This window comes from Hemibagrus wyckioides, linkage group LG09, assembly GCF_019097595.1.
Source record: "Hemibagrus wyckioides isolate EC202008001 linkage group LG09, SWU_Hwy_1.0, whole genome shotgun sequence".
Lineage (NCBI taxonomy): Eukaryota > Metazoa > Chordata > Actinopteri > Siluriformes > Bagridae > Hemibagrus > Hemibagrus wyckioides.
In genome coordinates, this window is record NC_080718.1 from 28540996 (window position 1) to 28563156 (window position 22161).

Here is a 22161-nt window from a genome sequence, read left to right on the forward strand (position 1 = left end):
TGTGTACAGCACTCGGTCGGTGTGTGCTATTTTAAATAAAGTGCTTTGTAAAATAAATCGTACTTCTTATATCACTCTAGGAGGGTGCCATTAGGCAGACCGTGGTGCAGACGGTTGGGAGGGAGAAACACATTTGTTCTGTCAAAGTAGAAGGTTAAGCCTCTAGCAATATAACTTTATATGAGGACTGGGATATGGCTGTTATTAACTCATAGATTTGTAGGCTGTTATTAGAGCCCCCAATGAATGTCATAACTTGGTACCCTTGGTGGAAGTGAAGCTGATTATGGTGTGTGTGTTTGTGTGTGTGTGTAGAAAGAGAGCTGAGTAAGACTCAAGTAACTGTATAAATAATTTTTTTCCTTAAATAAAAACAGAAATAAAAATAAATGTTAACCCTAACTAGATGAATTAGCATGTGGATTTGTCAACTGTCATTCCTTCAGTATCAGAATTTTCCAGGTTCAGGTTCACTATAGCTTCAATTCCGGATTCCCAAATAGTTTATGATTTGAATTTTTGTAGGTAGCCTCATACAATTCCGTGCCAAAGCGTGTAGTAAATATCAGGCACTTTACAGACGTATGACTGAAGCGACAAATCCCGGCTCATGCAGCATGCTGCTCTTGTATATATTCGGAGAGAGGGGGTGGCTGTGAGAGGGGGTGTGACCCTGGGGTTGGGGGTGTGGTCATGGGGGTGTGTGGCTGTCCAACCTGGCCTATTAATTATTAAATAATAAACAACAGCAAACAAGTAAACATAAACCATTAAACATAAAGTCATCTGTAAATGTCTCAGAGTTCTATAGTGTGTGTGTGTGTGTGTGTGTTCTACTAACCTGCAAAATCATTAATCTTCAGTTTCTATTCACCATTGCAAAGAGAAAATATATTCAAGACACACACACATACACATACACCTGCAAATGAACACTCAAATTAACACAGTGTTAATCCGATAAGAAGAACTGCAGATTTTGTGTTATATCCTGCAGTGATAAAGTGTCTCACATGGTTTTTAAGGAGGTGTGTGTGTTTGTGTGTGTGTCTTTGAGAGAGAGATAGACAGAGAGAGAGAGAGAGATTAAAGGGTAGGAAAACACACACACACACACACGCTTTTGTTTTGCTTTTGATTATTGAACATGGATGTATACACAGCATCATCGCAGGGATACAAACAGCATATTTTTTAAATTCTTTTTTATTTGGAAAAAAAATTATAACTCATGAGTGTGCATAACTGTAGAAAATGTTTTATGAACATTTTAATCAAGACTCTCCTACTGCAAACGGCAAATCTTTCAGTTTGGCATTTAGAAAACAGCCGTGAGGAATTCTCTTTATCCACTTAGGTCCAAATGTACAAACCGTCTGTATATATATATATATTATTTACGGAGAGAGAGAGAAAGAGAGAGAGAGAAAGAAAGAGAGAGAGAGAGATTTTACACCTTTTAATACCAAAGTCAAAAAACATCTAGAATATTGAAAATACACTCTGACTCCACCACCTGTTCAGGTATTTACAGATATGCACAGTTTTACAAGGTCAGAGTCTCGGACGAATAGGAAACCCTGCCTCCGTGACCTCATTTCCTCAGTAAAGTGTCCAGAAGTCTGTGATTGGCTGGTTGCTGTTGTATTTAGCACACTGAATGTCATACTGGGGTGCCATTACTTTAGTCAGTGGCTCAGCTGCTCACATGTGGTAGTGAATTTGTAGACCGAGTTTATTCGAAAGTCATGTTATTTGTTGGGAGCTGATGGCTCAGGTGGTACAGTTCTGTTACAGTGTATGACATCATGGTGCTGTGATGTCATATCGAGGTGCCGTGATTGGTATCCATGGTTCTGCTGGGCACTGGCTGGTATTTCACTGGCATTTTCATGGGACTTTGGTGTAAAATTCCTCCGTTTGGTGCCCGATGTTTACAGCGCGAGGGAGGGGGCAGTGTGGAGCTGGAGAGGGGGAGGGGCATGTTTCTGCCGGTAACACCCCCAACACCACTTTCGGAAAAAAGTGAAGGGACGGACAGGGCGCCGGGAGGAAACGGGGACATGGCGTCATGGGAGTCCTGGCGCTGGCATATGGTGCCAACGTCTAGAGCGGAGACGTCCAGCGGCGAAGCAGGGAGCTGTTTATGCGATAAATCATCATCACTAATGAGTCCACTGAAGCGCTGCTGGACCTGCTCCAGGTCCACCTCCTTATCCTGAGGGACAGATGGATACAGAGACACACATCATTATCACAATAGACACACATCATTAATTAGGTAGAGCTAAATCAATCAGCGTGCAGTGTGAGCAGTTTGGGGGGTTGAGCTGCATTACAGTCACGGCTATGTGATCACAAAAGAGCACTCGCTAGCCGAACCTCTGGAGCGTGACATCATAATCCACTTCACATCCCATCAGGAAGTCGTCTATTATGAACCTGTTTTTAGGGTTTTCCCCTTCAATCTGGTCAACAGCCAGTTCCCACCCACCAGCCAGAGACATAGCTAGAGACATAGATGAGTCTTTTCAAACTGTTGCTCATGCTGCATCACAGGGCAATGTAACCCCCTTGAGTGCTATTGACCTCTTCCATATACATGAGCTCACAACTCATTTGGCTGACACTTTTATCCAAACCAACACAGATCTGAGACAGGAAGCAACAGAGCAGATGAGGGATTAATGGTCTTGCTCAAAGGTCCAGCTGCAGCCCAAAGCTTTAACCACTGAGCCACCAAATTGTCTTTCTATGTTTATGCACTTGCCTTCCCCTTTTGCAAGAAGAACACTGCTAACAGATAACACATCCAGGTTTTCAGAAACAGTTGCCGAGCAGACAACAGTAGGCTGCTGATATAATGGTCACTGTTATTTTTTCTTCTTCTTTAGATTCTACTCCCTACTGTGTCTTTCATAAAACAAACCTTTTCATTTAATATGTTTGTTTAAATGTAACATGCTCCATTTGGTTCATATATTGCTCGATGAAGTGGAGCATGCTGATGTTGTGCGGCATGCTGGGATTTTATGCCACCTGCTGCAAGACACACATCTCATGGACTGAGGACATTGTATTTATTTTTTTTACTATATTTACAGAATAAAGGATATGATGGGATGTGGAAAGAAATGACAAAACTAGATAAAATACAGCACTAACTAAATACAAGCCTGGCTCCACAGCACAGCTCCTGGGCAAAATGTTACCCGAAGTCATTCTGGCTTTTTGATTGAGGAAGAAAACACAAAGCTTTATCAGGAGACATTGTCAGGAGAGGATAAAAAACATGGCTTATTAAAGTTGACCCTGCCAGCAACACAAATACTCATTTGCTTATTTATCTTCATAGTCTTTATTAATGCATGTCAAAAAGTCTTTTTTTAGTTAAATCACATTAGGGTTTTTTTTCTTTTAATTGGACAGCCAGACAGCGGGCAGCATGCCGGAGCTTTCCCTTGCCTGGTGTTCTTGCTAATAAATGCTGATTTGTTCAGGCTTTTTTTGATATCTCAGTATGTGTGTTCTCCCCTCAAGAACTTCATGTTGGAGTCACTAGCTTAATATTCTGGAATTGTTACGGTGAGACTGTAAGAAGAACGAGAGCACAGCGAGGGATAAAGACGTACAACCAGCAATCGATATCTACACGGCTCTGCGGCATGCCTGATAAGCGCAGATTTAACAGCTTGCCATGTTAGTGCTGGAGATGAACACTGTGTGTGTCCCAGACTGGAATACGATGGTACACTCAGTGGTGTTTTAGAGCAGCCCAGGCATCCTATTCACTCTGACAACACACTTGAGGCTTCTCAAAGCTTTCTTCTTCAGTGCATGCTCGTGTTTAAATTCTAGCCCTAATGGTTCCCCTTTGCCCCATAACAGCCTTCCTTCCTGTCACACCCTGTACTCTGGGAGAGGCATATGCCCACAGATAGACCATTTCTATTTTCAAAAAACAGTCTCTTTAAAGACTTTTGATTAACCCCTTTTCAAATTATTCTATTCTGGCAACCCACATACACAATATGACAAAACGTATGTGCTCCCCTGACCATCACACGTATGTGGTTCTTCTCCTGTTGTACCGAACGTCTCTTGTGCTGTAGCTTCACCATTTCCCTTCACTGGAACTAAGAGTCCAAACCCTATTCCAGCACGACAATGCCCCTGTGCACAAAGCAGCTCAGGAGCATTGTCACATATACTATGCCCCAGTACAATGTGTATTGTATGTATTTGTCACATATACATTACTAGACAGTCAGATTCTTTCTTCGCATATCCCATCCATGGAGGGTTGGGGTCAGAGCACAGGGTCAACCATTATGCAATGTCCCTGGAGCAGGGGGGTTGCAGGCGTTACTCAAGGGCCCAATGGTGGCAGCTTGGCAGTGCTTGAGATATTGTGATCAACAACCCAGACCATAAACATTTGAGCTACAACCGCCAACATGGCATGGAAGTGAAGGTTGGAGTGAAGAGTGTCCTGCACAGAGCCCTAACTCTGACTCATCCCCACTGATCACCTTTGGGATGAACTGGACCTGGAGTCTCCTCAACATCCTGACATCAGAATCTGATCTTACTAATGCTCTTGTAGCTGAATGAAGACATTTAAAAATGTTGAACAAAGTTGTCTATGGATTTGTTTCTGTGTTTCTTCTCAACAGAGTTTCAGACTGTTCTGAGTCTGTGACCTTGTGACCCCATATCGATGTATTCATTGACAAAAACTGTCAGAAGCACTTTTGTAGGTCGCTCTGAATAAGGCCGTCTGCCAAATGGAAATATGTAAATGGAAATGAACAGAAATCCCCACAGTGATGCTCCAACATCTAGTGGAAATTTTCTCGGAAGAGAGGAGGAATAAATCTTGATCTTAAAGCGATGCTCAACAAAAATAAATGGGTGTGATAGTCAGGGGTGCATATACTTTTGAACACATAGTGTACTTTACATAATCTCATTGGTACATCCAGAAGTCATCAACTCGGCTCTATATGCTCACATGGAATACACCGAGTACTATTTGCCTTTACACTTCTACACCTGTACACATCATCACATCATCTCCAAGGTTTTCTTGCCATTGTCTCCTCTGATTTGAATCTCGGATCTAAATATAAATCTACATGCAGATTTCTGTAAAGCTGCTTTGCGACACTGTTTCTTATTAAGAGCACTATTCTGCTATTAAACTGAATAGAATCTGTAGTCGCATGGAAGTGAATAGATCACTGTTATGCTAAGCTATTGACCATCCTGCTGAAGGTTAATCACAGGTTAATGGTTCTGAGGTAGAGAAACTGCTCTGCCACTGGCTTCTGCATTCAGGCTGAAAAAGAGACACCAAAAGGAGGAGGAGGAGGAGGAGGCTTGCTTTCGATGATAGACTGTCAGGACGAGTTAAGATGACTTCTCAAGCTAACATTGCGGGACCTTGCTGGAGCATCTCATCTCAATTACAATCTGCTTGGACCATTTCCTCCATGAAGGGCATCATGCACTTGGGGCAATTTCATTTGTCTTGGGAGGGACCATAGCATACACTTGAACAAAGCTGATGTCTATTGCACCATGCAGAGGTACTAGAGTAAAAAATAACTCAAACGTGGAGTGAGGCAGGATCAGTGCCACCATCAATGCCTGCCTCCAGTTCATCTTGAACCTGATATCGAATCTTTGTCCCTTTGAGCCAGATTCTTATTCATCACCTGGTTGGCTCTATGCTTGGGTTGTCGACTCCAAAGTGTCAATCAGATGAACATGTGAATATTAAAGCTGTATTTTCCCAGGCATCACAGCAGATCAGCGAGTGTAGCTCACTGAGAGGAGACGTTTTGAATGTATCCTGGAGTGATGACTGGTCCTGTTAAGCCCTCACTTAATCCCAAGGGCAGGAGAGACACATCATACTGCTTTCTATGAGAAAATACTTCCTGAAAGACTCCTTTGATAGAAAGACCAGAAGCTACAGTTACCATGAAAATCACTGAGTCTTAAAATTCCTCCTGAACTCAAACTGAATAGGCTCCACTAGAATTTAGGTAAGGTTTCATTTCAATTTTTTCTTGCAAAGATTATTACTTTATTCTGACATAGGCTATACAAGTACAGTGAAATTCTTTTTTTCTTCTTCTCACATATCTCATATTATTGGGGTCAGAGCATTGGGTCAGCCCTGAGCTGATGCCCCTGGAACTGAAAGGGTCAATAGTGTTGCTCAAAGGTCCAGCAGTGGAAGCTTGCCAGTGCCAGAGCTTGAACTTATGACCTTCTGATCCGTAGCTTTATCGCTGGGCCACAACTTCTCCCAAAAACCCTACATACATGGTAATTAAGCTAGACAATAGATCTGCTGTCCAAGAGTAAACCTCCTCAGGGAAGGTTATACAGAAAAACTGAGCTGGAATCAAGGTCTAGTGAACATTTATACACACTTTACAACACCTCAGCGACTAAAAATACCATGTGATTTAATTGTAATGCAATTAAAGACCATCACAAATAGCAGGTCATACTTTTTTTTACCTGGTTAACACTTCAGGCTTTTTAATCATGACCATTTCTTTTCCATGACAATTTCACTGATGCTGAATCAACTAAACCAGAAGACCAGTTTCTTCACTCAGCTCTCAAATTTTCACCAAAGCTGTGCTCATGACCTTAATATACTGCTACTCCATCACAGCACTCACTAACGAACTCCAGACCATCAGCCTTCCTCTTGACTCGTGGAGCAGTGTGTGAATGTCATCGTTCAACAGTCAGAAATTGAAATACCCAAATCTTCTTCCTTACTGAAAGGGGCACCATTAAGAGCACATCTTTTGTACATTTAGTGCTTTTAAAATTTTAAGAATTGGACTGGAACACTTTATTAGGTGAAAGATTCGCCTTTTAGATAAAGGCTCGATTATCTCCAGCAACAAGCAGCAGTTAAGTTCCTTTATTTCCTGAGAGCTTTTTTGTTATCTACTGAACATCTGGAGTTCTGTGGGTTTTATTACAGTGACTTCTTCAGTAGTACAATTGATATTCCTTCTTCTTCTTATTATTATATTCTCAAATCTAAACCTCTTCCAGATTTAGTTGCTGCTGAGAATCTTAAAACGATCCCTTTTCTTGATTAAAATGCTCATTGTAGCCATTCAAAATCTTTTCAGTGGCATGAAGAAGACTTGTTACGGTGTGTTTGTGTGTGGGTGTTTACCTGTGTATGTGCTCGGCATGGGGTGTGTGTGTACCAGCTCTCCAGCGCCCCCACCAGGCCTGATACGAACAGACCGAGAGCAAGTAAACAGAAAACTCCAGAAAGAGCGTGTAGAGTTAAAGCTCGACTCTCAGAGCGGCGCTCGTTAATACAGCGACCTTTACGTGGCCACCACTTCTGCTTTAACACATCCACATCACCCCGCTGCTGCAACTCAAGGATCCTGCACACACACACAAACACACACACACACAAACACACACACATTTATGATAAGGAACAAAAGGGTTATTCACTGTTAGACTGTATGAATGGGTTTATAAGGTCACACATAATAATCATTCGTTACTGAAAAGCATTTGCTGCTTAATATCACAAGGGGCAGAAAGACAAGTGAGACAGATAGACAGATAGAAAGGGAGAGATAGAAAGAGAGACAGAGAGAGGCAGAAAGAGACACACAGAGACCAAGAATCAGATAGGTAGGTGAGACAGATGTGGGTGAAAAGGTCAGAGGAGTCTTGGTGAAGACTGCGATGCTGAAGTATGACAGAAAGACAGACAGATAGACACACAAGTGAGACAGGTGACACAGACATACAGACAGATGGGTGAAACAGATGTCTAGATGAGAACTACTGTGCTGCCAGATGGAGAGTCAAAAGAAGAAATAGAGGGAGACAGGTGAGACAGACATGTGTCTCGGTGAGGACTGCCATGCTGAAGTATAACAGACAGACAGACAGACAAACAAGTGAGACAGATGTCTAGATGAGAACTACTGTGCTGCAAGACAGAGAGTCAGACAGACAGACAGACAGACACAGAGACTGAGCCAGGAAGGAAGAGACACAGACAGGCAGACAGAATGAGACAGAGAATCAGATAGGCAGGTGAGACAGATATGGGTGAAAAGATGTCATGGCTGGTGAAAGATAGAGAGACAGACAGGCAGAGAGACAGACAGATGGGTAAGGCAAGCATATGTCAGAGGATGTTTCAGTGAGGATAGACAGACAGACAAGTGAGATAGATGGATGAGACAGGCACACAGACAAATAAGTGAGACAGATGTGTGGGAAAGACACACCGGCAGACAGGTGAGACAGATGTCTAGATGACCCCTATTGTGCTGACAGACAAAGAGTCAGACAGACAGAAATAGAGAAAAATGGGTGAGACAGAGGTGTGTGAGAGAATGTCTCAGTGAGGACTGCCATGCTGAAGTACGACTGACAGACAGACAGACAGACAGGCAGGTAGGAAAGATGTCTAGATGAGAACCATTGTGCTGCCAGACGGAAAGTCAGACAGACAGACAGACAGAAATAGAGAGAGATAGAGGGGTGAGACAGACGTGTGTGAGAGGATGTCTCGGTGAGGACTGCCGTGCTGGAGGGCGATGCCGTAGCCTTTGGTATGTTGTGGGTCCGACGCAGCCGTGAGTGAACACTCGTCATCAGTCAGAGCCGCGTACTCCAACACAGCCATGTCCCACAGGAACACATACGCCTCCTGCTTTACCTAACACATACACACACACACACACACACACACACACACGGTTCAGAAATGAGATTCTTAAAGTGTATGAAAGACTTTCATTTCCTATGGACGACTTTTATCAGCACATTCTACAGAAAACAACCAATCTCTCTCTCTCTCTCTCTCTGTCTGTCATTTGAATTCATGATAGCTTTATCGGCATGCCTCTCTCTCTCTCTCTCTCTCTCTCTCTCACTCTCGTGTCAGACATTCCAAGCACGAGTGAACAGACGAGACAGACAGCCGTTCACACCTGGTATTATCCTGTGTCTGGACCGCATCTCCGTTCACCGCATGTTTTCTCAGGATTTTAGAGACTGACAAAAGCAGCCCGATGTCACTTTAAAAACCAAACCCCAGACAGCGCTAATAGAAACCACACACGCAGCGTCTGTAATTAGCTGTCAGATGCCATTTATGAATGAAATCATCAGACACTGAGCTGGGTCGATGAAAGTTTTCCTCGGACTGTCATCTGGCACGTTGTGCAGGATTTCATCGGATCATGTTCTTTCAACACGCTCACAAAGGAAAAGAGATTTATTTGTGCGTTTCCTGATCATGCGATGGCTTTTCAGTGTGTGTGTGTGTGTGTGTGTGTGTACATCAGCTGATTATTTTATTTTCCCTCCCTGTACACTGGGTTAGAAAACAATAAGCAGCTGTTTAGGTAAAAAAATACACCGAAATATATTTTTTATTCTCAACACAATTGTGTAATTAATTTTATTTTCATGCGCCTACGATAAAAAAATTCCCTTTTCAATTTTCATCACAATTTGTTTTAATAGGCTTGTTCCCTTGAACCTTTCGATAAAAGTGTAACTCCTCTATAATTATCCATAAAATCTCCATTGTCCTGGAGAACGGTGAAATTTTCACGGCCAAGTCGACCTAAATATTTAATGATCCCAAGTTTTAAAGCTTGTTCTGAACGATCTCGCTGCTGAGGCCAGAACACTTCACACAGTTTGTTAACTTTTGTTGCACCGCAGCGATGTTGAGTTCTGGGCTGTGATTGGTCAGAAAGGTGTTGATTAATTTGCATCAAAGCGCTCATTCGAATACATCGTTACTATAGCAACAGCTTGTTCATGGGGAAATCACTGACATAGATATTGTGGGAGGAGTCTCCAGTGTCAGAACAGTCAGAGGTCAAGATGGAACATGAAAAGCTGTGTTTTTGTAGAGTAAGCAGAGAGGCTGGTGATAGACTGGCTGTTTATCGCTGCTATAATGTAAGAACAGGAACTAAAGTGTTTCAGGGAACCGAAAACATATAAACAAATCGATCTCCAAGACAATTCATCGAAAATTGTATTCACACATCCACAGAGGAATTTACTCAGATATTCAATCCCACCACATTTCTCTGTTCTCTGAATAGCCAAACACTTCCAAAGGAAAAAAAACCCCAGTCCTTAAAGCTACAATGTATAGGATGTGTGTTATTGATCCAGAAGCAAAGAATTCTGTAAAACTCAATGTTCCTGAGCTGCCACGTGTCTGCCACCCCCCCCCATCCCCCGGTGATCATGTAATCGTAATTCACAGTAATTCACAGCAATCATTACTGCAAAGAGCAGAAGAAAAAAAATGATGCAACAATGTAGACTTCCTGAGAGGAGACTTCACTAGCTGCTGAAATATCGCTAGCGGTCTGTACGAGGAATAAAAAGAGAACAAGAGACAGGGTTACGCTGTTAGAGGAAAATAATCAGCAGTGGGATGAAGAGGAGGAACTCTCACCACCCTGAAGATAACAAGTACATTTTGTTCGTCATGTTTCACAGAAAAGATGAGGATTAGAACATTTTACATTCGTTAAAAAAATGACGGATCAGTTTGTATCCATTTATAGTTACATTTAACGCTGGCGCCACAATCATAAAATAATGACACACAATTATATACCTGTTTAAGGCAGCCATACACGTCTCTGGAAATGAATCGACACCGACCAACCAATCAGGATCGAGAACAAATAATATAAATAAATTAAATAGAAATCACTTTCTAATATAAACAAACCCTGATTTTTTTTTTTTTTAGAAAACATCATCGATACATACTGGTCCCAACAGACAAAACATCTGGAAGGTGATTATCAGTTTCCTCACCTGGCAGGAAGCTCGTTTAGGACAAAAAAAGAAGCAAATCAAATGGGCAAACTAGCATCTACTGCATGCTAATGCTCTGTTTTATTGTTCCCTACAGACTCGCTTGGAGAAAACCTGCCTTCTGGCCTAAAGGCAAGGCAGACAGCCACATTAACAGTACTCTCAGGCCTCGACTTTATGAGCATCACATCTACTGACTGCAGCACATCAGCAAAAACCCCATTCCCCATTTACCCTACACCACGCACGCACACAAACACACACACACACACACACACAGCACGGTTAAACTCATTCTTACTCATCTGCTCGGTCATCTCGGTCCTCTTGCCTGATGTCTTCCTGACTCCGCCCATAAACTGCGCCCTTCCTGACCTCATCATTAATCTACACAAGGTCAAGCAGAGGTCACCGCTGCACATTTCTCATCCTAAAGTGTAAAATATGCTAAATAGAAAAAAATTGATTCAGACGTTACGGAAGGAGACTCCAGTGTCAGAGATGTTTCCCTTTACACCGTCGAAAAATCAAAGGCAGACTGTAATAATTTTTAAATCCATTTCAAACCCAGACAGCTAGCTAGCAAGGTCCACTCCCACATCCGTAATCTCTTTTCATTTCCTGCATATGTAATGGCAAGGGTCAAATCAGCCTCTAACCCACGAGAGTAAGTGCTGGGTGTGGACCAGCATTGGGTCATAGTCATCTGAAGGTTCAGAGCAAAAACTGACCGGTTCTTAAGCCTACAGGACAGTCTCACATCCTGTGTTCATGTCCAGGTAGAACAATGTGTTAATATGTATGTAGGAGTGTTCTATTCAAAATCATCCCCTTGACCGATACCACCTGCTTTCACACAAAGTTTGACCAATACCACCCACTCCCACAGAAGGACTGACCAACACCACCTGCTCCATCAGAAAGTTTACCAAATTCTGTTGCTTCTACAGACACTCTTGACCAATGCCACCTGCTGCACCAGAAAGTTTGAAGTTTAAAATTTGTTGCATTGATCTGACCAATACCCCCACTCTCACAGATCATTTGACTGACCAATACCCCTCACTCTCAGAGAACATTTGACTGACCAATACCACCCACTCACAGAAAGTTTGACTGACCAATACCGCCCACTCACAGAAAGTTTGACTGACCAATACCCCCCACTCTCACAGAAAATTTGACTGACCAATACCCCCCACTCTCAAAGAAAGTTTGACTGACCAATACCCCCCACTCTCACAGAAAGTTTGACTGACCAAAACCACCCACTGTCACAGAAAGTTTGACTGACCAATACTCCTACTCCATTCCCTGGTTCTCTCCCACCTGCCAAAAAAACCTGCTAATTGGTGGACTGTCTGTGGGCCTGTGTGTGAATGAGTGTGTGCAACATGTACAGCTAGGAATGGTGTTCCATATGGGTGTGCTTGCCTCATGCCTAGTGTTTCTGGGATAGGCTGCAGATTGACCACCAGCACCACAACCACCAGCACCACCACCACCAGCACCACCCTGACCACGATAAAACATTAGCTCGATTAGTGTTGATTATTTTATCTCATTATTCTGTAGCACTAAACCACACAAATCGGAATCCGTAGCCTTATCCCTTATGTTTCCACAGACACTGAGGGCTTCCCCTTTGTCACACCTTTATCACAGAGCTCTCTGGGTGTTACCTTTCTTATTCCTTCAGCCAGACTGTGGACGCAGTTTTCCCGTCCTTGATGTCTGTTGATGGTCCTCCAAAGCTCAGAGAATGTGCTGTCCTGCTCCAACGGGTTCGTCCCCTTCATCTTGAAATATTCAAACACGGCTGATTCTCTGACTGTGCCGTAATTAACGCCTGACTGCTGCGCCAGATCCTGCAGAGACCTACACACACACACACACACACAAGGGGAAGAGGAGTGTTAGAAACGTGGCTGGATTTCTCATCGCTTCATTAGAACGACAGGCAGGAGTCTCTGGAGAATTGTAGATGAAGTGAAGTGAACGCTATGACACACGTGTCAGAAAAACAATTAATGCGCAAAGTGTTTTCTTGAAGTCGTTGAAGTCTGATGTGCATCAATGGTGTTAATTTAACTCTGCGTTAATGAGAATGGCTCAGATAATTGGATTTGTTAATCGAGTGCATGAGACATGCGTCCGAACCTCAGGACTGATCAGAATAACAACAACTGACCGGTCAAGACTGTTTAATGAACGATAATGAAGGATTTGTCATATTGGAAACTATATATAAAAGTCTTCAAGTAGGAAGTTATGGATATTTATATAAACGTGTAATTTCACAGGGTCAGTTAGACACCCATCTAACCAGAGGTAAGACTTCTGCTGCTGCTCAAGCATGTGAAACACGTGTCACTGAGGTGACCAGTTCAGCCCCATCAGCCCAGGTGACCAATCAGAACTTGTTACACATCCTATGACATTTCAAGTGCTTCACTTCACTGCAAGTCTAATGCTACGCCCTACTGTCTCCTCCCTCAGGTTTCCATCCATCTTACCATATTTCCCATTCTCTCACCCACTTCTTTCACTTGATCTCCTTCTTGAAATCCTTTATGGTCTCTTACTTGATCTCCTTCTGTTCTCCACTCTAGTCTCCATGCTGATTTACTCCACAACCTCCAGCTGTCTTCCATGATCTCCTGCTGATCTACTCTGTGATCTCCACCTGATGTCCTCCACATTCCCACAACCTCCAGCTGATATCTTCCATGATCTTCATCTAATCTATATGAGCTCTTCCATGATCTACTACTGATCTCCTCTGAGATCTCCTGCTGATGTCCTCCACATTCACTATCTGTTCTCCTTGCCGATTTACTCCACAACCTCCAGCTGATGTATTCCATGATCTCTGATCTCCATGATCTCCACTAGTTGTCTTCCATGATCTCCTGCTGATCTCCTCTGTAATCTCCACCTGATGTCCTTCACATTCACCATCTCTTCTCCTTGCTGATTTTCTCCACAACCTCCAGCTGATGTCTTCCATGATCTTCACCTGGTCTCCATGATCTCCACTTGTTGTCTTTCATGATCTCCTGCTGATCTCCTCTGTGATCTCCACTTGATGTCCTCCACATTCACTAACTGTTTTCCTTGCTGATTTACTGATCTCCTCTGTGATCTCCACCTGATGTCCTCCACATTCACTAACTGTTCTCCTTGCTGATTTACTCCACAACCTCCAGCCGATGTCTTCCATGATCTTCACCTGATCTCCATGATCTCCTCCGTGATCTCCACTCGTTGTCTTCAATGACCTCCACCGGATCTCCTCCACATTTGCTGCCTGTTCTCCTTGCTGATTTACTGCACAACCTCTAGCTGATCTCTAGGAGTTCAGTCGGCTCTCTCCCATGATTTTCTACTGATCTCTTCCATGATCTCCAGCTAATCCCCTTCTTGATCTCCTCCATGACAAGTTTGAACCAGATATTTCTCTAACTGAGTCATCTTTAATCTAATCATTAAAAAATCAAATACATATTTCCTGCCTGCTCTCACTGTACTGCCTTTGATCTGATAAGTCATGGCATTTCTTTAAGCCGTTAGAGTTACAGACTCAGCAGTTGGCTTGTTGTCACACTAGCAGACATTTTTGTTGCGATTGCTCACAACAAATCTGCTGCTGCTGCAGTATCTCAGTGTGTTCTCCAGGGATCAGTTGCCTCTCACCTTGGATCACATTATATAGTATGTTGAGGATCCACCACATCCAGCTCATCCTAAAACATGCAGGTATAAAACTATACACAAGCAACAAGCTCTTCAACATTCAAAACACCCCTTTCCACACTTCTCCTTCATTATGTCCTGCCTAGTAATTCACCATCAATTGTCATCTCTTAATCTCCTGAATGATCTCATTTTGATTCTCCTAATATCCTCTCTGATCTCCTCCATAAGCTCTACCGGATCACCCCTTGATCTTCTCCATTATCATTTTCTGACCTCTTCCATGACTTACCTCCTAATCTCCTCCGTTATCTTCTCCTGACCTCCTGTTTTGTCTCTCCCCATAAGCTCTACTGGATCCCCTCCTGATCTGCTCAATTATTTCCTTCGTCATCATCTCTGCTATACTTTTCTAATATTCACCATCATCCTGTGTGTCTTCTTTTCCATAATCTTTACTGGATCATCACTTGACCTCTGCTTCAAATTCAAATTTTATTCGTCACATACAAAATCATACACATTATGACGTGTAGTGAAATTCTTTAACATGTAGTGAATTGCTTTCAAGTGATGATCTCCTTCTTGTTTATGTCCTTTATGAAATTTAGCCTGATTCCTGTCAAGTTTTGAGCAGTTCTGCCTAGTGTCTATCAATTGGGACAACTGGGAAAAGTTCCACTAAGAGTGTGTGTCGTACCTGACTGTGTTATCCAGTCTGTGTGTTGTGAGGTACACTGTAAGATTAGCTGTGTACGATGAACACACGATGAGCGTGAAGAGCCACCAGCTTCCCAATGCAATCCTCACTGATACTGAGGCAACCACTGAATCCACACCTGAAACACACACACAAGCTAAAATTAAAGTACTTCTTATAATTCATATAGTTCCCATAGTCCCAGTTTAGCAAGCCATTGTAACGTGTGTGTATGTGTGTGTGTTTCTGTGTGTGTGTGTGTTACCTTGCTGAGTGAAGGCTCCATAAACGATCCACACTGTGTTCAGTAGGCTGGTGTTGGCAGTGTTGACCGTGGCGGCGCTTTGGCGTGAACAGACAGTCTGAACACGGCGCAGGATGAAGATCATCACTCCTACCACGGGCACGGCAGCACAGAGACACACCCACACCGAAAGGTCAAAGGGCGCAAGGAGTGAAAAGATGGACAGCTTCTCCACTGACTTACTCATTAGGATCCCTACAGAGTAATCCAGGTAGCGCTTGGTGAAGTCAACCACACCCTCCCGCTCTGGAGTGATGGTGATTGCTGCAATTGCCATGTCTGCCCTCTGGATGACGCACAACATTACACACAAACAAACAATACACACAATCAGTAAGCTGTCTCTGTCTCTCTGTAGTATCCCTAAGGAGCTGTGTCCCTGTGTTATCACTTGCAAGCAACAAGGCAACAGGTGACTATTTATTTCTATGAATGTGTACAACATGGCACAGTGCTGCTGAACAGTCCACACCCACAAGCACCAATAGTAATGGCCCACAAGAGGCAAACTGCTCAAGCAACTTTTCACCTGCTAGTGTGAACATAAATGATGTTATACAGGACACAGGACTGGACACTGATACACTAAGAATAAAATAATTTTATTTAATCAAATTTATTTATCAAATTTAAAATGAGATGAAAAATAAAAATAAAATAAAAAAATGCTTTAAATAAAAAAACAAAATCCAAGCTAATCTAGGCTCAGAATAATTGGTGGTGATTGGTCAATTCTGATTGCCTTGTTGGTGAGTTCCCCAATCAGACCGTCCCAGGAGCCATTGGGCTGAGGCGAGCCATATTTTCCATCTGCAACCTGATAAATCTCATATTTGAAGCCAAGTGTCTTGGCCAGAGCATCCAACACGTCGATGGAGAAACCTTTATATCGCTTGGGTTGTCCAAGAGTGCTCTCCGCTGCCATCACAAAGGGCTCTTCCTGAAATACACCATAAAACCACACAGTTAGCCTGTCTGGCAGCTCAGTTAACCCTGTTCTGATATTAGCTGTATTAGCACTGCAATTAGCACAGTTTGACAAGCCATTAGAATAATTTAAAAGTCAGATCATATTTGGCTGCTATAGCTCAACAGGAAGCATATGAGCTAAGATTAAATGAATCTCAGAGTTTTGTGTTACTGTTGCCATGGCGGAGGAAACAGTCTTATTAAGATGGAAATTGAGCTGATGAAAGGAAAATGTTAAATAAACCAATGTTTGTTTACTGAGAACAAACACAAAAAGGACAAAGCGGGAATGTTTACAGAGCTGATCTAAAACCCACACTTACTTACTGCAACACAAACACGTGATTTTTGAAATTTGTAAAGAGATGTCTTGGTTTCCTTAAGCAGGTCAGTGAGGCCCCAGAGATAAGAAGGTTATACAGTGGTTGGACTTAAAATGTGAAATAAGCTTTTGTAAATGGCCCTAGACTTGCAACACATAATGAAGAAAGTTCAAAGACCTTATTATGGACTACTTGGAACTTAACAGAGATGGATTGTAGAAGTCCATTCACCCCTTTTGGTGTAGTACAGCATGTTAACACTGCATTAATTGATGACCGTACAGGTAGCAGGTCATTACAGAAGGGTTTGCAGGAGATGATGACCTCACCCTGGTTGAGTTATAACTAATCAATAATCATGATCCATCTTCCTGAATAGAGGAGATTCTACACCATCCAATCATGTCCTTGGGGAAGATGTTTGAACGATTCCTAAACCCACCTGATCAATAGGGTTCTGACCTTATCAGTGAAAATCTGTGAGAAATAGCAGTAGCTTGTTCAAAAACGGCTTGGGTTCTATCTTGAAGCCTTGGTCCAGACTGGTGTAGTGGTGAGGATGGGGTAAAAATGGAAGGTGAACGTAAAGATTTTAGAAATTTAATGACAATGGCTGTGGGCAAAGCTCGATACACCATCATAACACCAAGCCACAAGAAGGGCCTGGGGAATGGTAGGAGAAAACAGGTCAGGAGAAAGAACATGCAGCAGTCCAGTAGAAGTGACATTCCATAGCCCCGAGTGAAATGTTCATAATCCAAGCAGCATGTAATATCCTAAAATGCCCAAGCAATTTATTCTGCTAGGAAAATCATTTACAGTCATGACCTCTGTGGCTGAAGAGAGGCATTCTAGAAATCTCTCCCAAGCCCTTTGGCATGGAATGATACCATTGACAGCATAAGCAAATCCTAAAGACTACTTAATACTCAATCTACAGTCAAATTAATGACCACAAGTACCTTTAGTCATCTAGCAACAACACAAGAAGAGGAGACACTGGATTAAGATTATCCAAAGATAAGATTAAGATATCCTTTATTCTCTATCCCTATGCTCTTATGAAGTATAGTAACGTATTGGACTGCCCTGCTGCTTCTTCAATAAAAATATAGAGTGTTTAGATCTCTGTATTTCTATAAACATATCTCTATAGGTTTTAAATCTGGTGCTTGCTGATCTCCTGAAGCAGGATCTCTCTTGCTGAGCACTTCTCTCAGTCTACTGTTATTCCTGAGGATCAATCATAGCTCCGTTATTGGAAGAGGTTTTTCTTTTATTGCACCCAAATTCTGATACAGTCTTCTGGGAATACATGAAAACATGAAATAATATGAATTTTCTGCAGTGAGTAATCCAACAAAATCATCAACAAAGACAGAAGAGAATGGAGAGGGGATGAAGGTGGCCACAAGCTGAACCCACACCTTCCTAAGCAAAACAAGAAAACACCTACACACAGTACATGCTGAGAATGAATTATCTGCTGCAAAAAAAAGACATGAGGACAGGAGGTCTCCTGAGCCCAGAGAGAAAAACAATTTGGTGCCAGATGTAAAATATGCCTCCATAATATTCACCCACAAGGACACAGGAATCTTACATTTACATTTACATTCATGGCATTTGGTAGGCAGAGAGACTCACTGAAGTGCTTACACAAACTTCTTGACCAGGAGGATAAACTCCCCGGGTGCCAAAAAAATGGGGTCGGGAAATTCATCAGTTGAGAAAAATCAAAACAGCATCATAAAAAGGAGTCCAAACTGCTATCAGGTCAAAATGGACAGACTGTAGATCATAAAAGTCCACACTCATAATCAGGGACTGAAACTACTCTTACTGGACATCTGTTGTTTACTGATTAGTGGAACATTTTTAAGGTCATTTTGTGTAATTGTAAATGGTAGTGGTAGCTCAATGGATAAGGTGCTGGATTACTTATTGGAAGGTTTTAATTTCAAATCCCATGACCACCAAACTGCCCCTGAGCAAGGCCCATAACCATCAAATGCTCAGTTGTATAAATTTACCTTTGGCATACACCCTTATCCAGAGCAACTTACAATTTATCTAATTCTATACAACTGAACAATTGAGGGTTAAGAGTCTTGCTCAGGTGCCCAGCAGTTGGACCTTAGTGGACCAGGGATTTGAACTCACAACCTTCTAAAGAGCAGTCCAATACCTTCACCACTAAGCTACCACACGTACAAATCTAAGTAGCTCTTGATAAGAGCATCTGCCAAATGTAACGCATCTCCTTTTTAAACCACATCCTTGCAATAAACCTGAACATGACATAAAAAGAAAGTTATTATTCACCTCTCAATCTCCTTTAATTAAACTGGTATATTCATTACAAAATACTCCTAATGGCACTATGTTCTCTCAGTAAAAATCTTAAGGAATAGCCCGGCATTCTCAGAGTCAAAGGGTGCATCCCACTGTGTATTTGCAAACTCATTTATTATAATGCTTTTACAATTTCCTGAGTATCACCCTCAGAGAACACAGCAAACTATTGGTGTAATCCAAACAGTCAGGGTACTATGCCAATAGTTTTTTTTGTTAAATCCAGAGACGGAAGAAAAATGAGCCCATGTCCAGCCAATCTATGATGTCATCCATTGGATAGGCATCAAATTTACAATTAGCATTCACCTTGTATTAGTCTACAGAGAAACAGAGCGCTCCATCCAGTTTGGGCACGAGCACGTCTCTAATATTACATTCCTAATATCTAATACCAGACCATGCGTCTCAATCAAATGTGACTCAATCAGATATTATTAAAGGCAATGCCTCTCTCCAGTGTTTGAGGAGATTAAGGTGGCAAGTCTGCTGTGTCCATTTATGGTACCTCATAGCTGAATTCCTCAAGATGCTGTGTGACCTTGACCTAGAGGTGAAGAGTGACATGAGGACTATAATAAGGTGGGAGCACATATTATTGAGCCTCTGCCTCCTCTCCTAAGCCTGAAGCAAGTTCCCTTCAATAAGTGAGATAAGAGCAATGAATTGTTCCAGCACCATCCTTTCAATCACCTTCTCTGTCTTTTCAGGATGGAGTCTCAGCAACTCCTTCACAATCTCTGTATGACTGTGAAGGACTGCTCCTTTTCCTACTATCTCACTTCTGCACACTATCACCGATGTCCTTCTAGGGTCAGAAAACCGGCTCCAGCACTGCTCGTCTTGCTGCTGGATGGTCCAGCTGGCTTTCATGCAGATAGAGTGTGGAACACCAGCTGGACTTCCTTCGTTAGCATCACTCAAACTACCCAGACCACATGCATTCTTGGGCCAGACACATAGCTAAGGCCAGACCTTTATTCTTGACAAGCAAGCCTTCTTACTGCTGGACGGTCCAGCTGGCTTTCATGCAGATAGAGTGTGGAACCCCAGCTGGACTTCTCTCGTTAGCATCACTCAAACTACCCAGACCACATGCATTCTTGGGCCAAAAACATGGCAAGGGCCAGACCTTTATTCCTGACAAGCAAGCCAGAGATGACCTTTGTGGAAAGGTCTTTCAGATGATGAGAGGAACCAGAGTGAAAAGGGAATCCATCCTCATCCGGGTAACACACTGTGTACTATATGGTCAAAAAGTGCAGAAGCTTATGAATATGAGCATCAGCGTTATTTCTGAATTCATTATAATTCTAACATCATGTCTATTTTGTTGAAGATAACTGTTCAATGATGAAGACTGATCGCAGTTCTCAGCCATTATAGCACACCAATTCATAGCAATTTATATCTCTGGAATGTCCAGGTGTGTCATTGTTGTTTTTGTGAGAGAGACAGAGAGAGAGAGATCACTGGTAGGGTCACAGGGAAGGAGAAAGGGGTTAAGAAGCATTAGCCATATTGTGGACTTTTGCTATCTTTGTGTAACTTTATTACTGCTGTCTCTGCAGCCTGATAAGGCTGTCATTGTGGTTCCTGTCACTGCTGTTCCTGTCACCCCGGCTCCTGCAGGTGGGTCAGTAACTGGATGACATGCTTCATATCCATGTCATATCATTCTACAAGGTTTGGGAAGCAGTGTACTAAATCTTCTTTCCTGTAGAACACAGCAGATGATTCCGGGCCAAGCTCTGAACTGAAGCTTTTATTTTATTTTTAAGCTCCTTTGGTGTGTCACAGACTTGACATATATGAAGTGAAAGAAAAGAAAACACACTGTTTTTTTTTTTTCAACTTCTCAACACAGCTCAGTCCTGAGAAATATGGAGACATGTCTCGAGCTCAGGTGTGAGAATTACGATCCAGATGTTTACCGAGCCTGGAATTGTGTTTATTAATCAGTTAATCACTTGGAAATTCCCTCTGAAGGGTTGTTCTGAAATATTTCACACTCAATTTTGTTTAATAGAGTGTTAAATTACGTACCAGTAACGTGGCGACTCTCAGCAAAACCCCTTGCATCCCGCTGTCCACTTTGCTTTCCTTCAAACTACCGTTCATGCCACGGAAGGAGTCCCAGACTGCTAACTGTGTGTGTGTGAGAGAGAGAGAGAGAGAGAGAGAGAGTGGCAGATAGCAAGAGAGAGATAAAGAGAGATAGAGATACAGAGGAGAGAGAGAAGATAGAGAGAAAGAGAGAGGAAAGAGAGACAGAGACCGATAGAGAGAGAGAGAGAGAGAGAGAGAGAGAGAGACAGAAAGAAAGATAGCTCATAAAATAAAATGTCAACAAGGCTATCAAGAACATCAGCACTATAAAAACAAATGTCAAAGTGAATTAAGGTGCAGAAATTTTCATCGAGGTTTCTGGAAACTTCCAAGGAACTAAGCACAGGTCGTAACACAGACATTAGCATTACTGACATCAGCATTACTGAGAATGAATGATTTTTTTCAAGTCAGCGTGCTCGGAAATGCAGCATGAGTACTTCTGCTTTAGATTGAAGTACTCCATTTGCATGAAGTATCGCTTTCATCAGTATTCCAGGAGACACAATAAGCAGTGTTCAGAATATGCTTCCTGTATTAAGAGAATTATTTCAGTTTTTATTCTCGGGTAAATGCGAAAAATAAAAGCAGGTCAATGTTAAGTGTTGTTGGCTTATTGGAGAGGTTTCAGAATAATAGCCAGCCGCATTAAACATACTACACTGCACAGTGTTATAACCAGGCTGTAGAGCAGACTAGAGGAAATCCTTAGATTGCTAAAAGCAGCTTTACAGAAATAAAGAAACATTTAATTCAAAATTAAAATAATATTTATCCCTAATGAGAAGCCTGAGGTGGTGATGAAAAAAAAAACCTCCCTG

At 42.3% G+C, this 22161-nt stretch overlaps 1 protein-coding gene across 1 annotated transcript in view; it reads right to left on the reverse strand.

Moving 5' to 3' along the window:
- Window positions 1-1209: 1209 nt before the first annotated feature.
- grid1a (glutamate receptor, ionotropic, delta 1a) overlaps window positions 1210-22161 on the reverse strand; it is a 262107-nt gene continuing 241155 nt past the window's right edge. Inside the window, exons 9-16 of the mRNA XM_058399550.1 lie at window positions 21278-21379; window positions 16327-16524; window positions 15546-15870; window positions 15281-15419; window positions 12567-12762; window positions 8577-8743; window positions 7220-7442; window positions 1210-2218 (exon numbers count right to left, since the gene is read on the reverse strand). Coding sequence (XP_058255533.1) covers window positions 1823-2218; window positions 7220-7442; window positions 8577-8743; window positions 12567-12762; window positions 15281-15419; window positions 15546-15870; window positions 16327-16524; window positions 21278-21379 — 1746 coding nt within the window. The 3' untranslated portion in view covers window positions 1210-1822. The remainder of the gene's footprint in view (window positions 2219-7219; window positions 7443-8576; window positions 8744-12566; window positions 12763-15280; window positions 15420-15545; window positions 15871-16326; window positions 16525-21277; window positions 21380-22161) is intronic.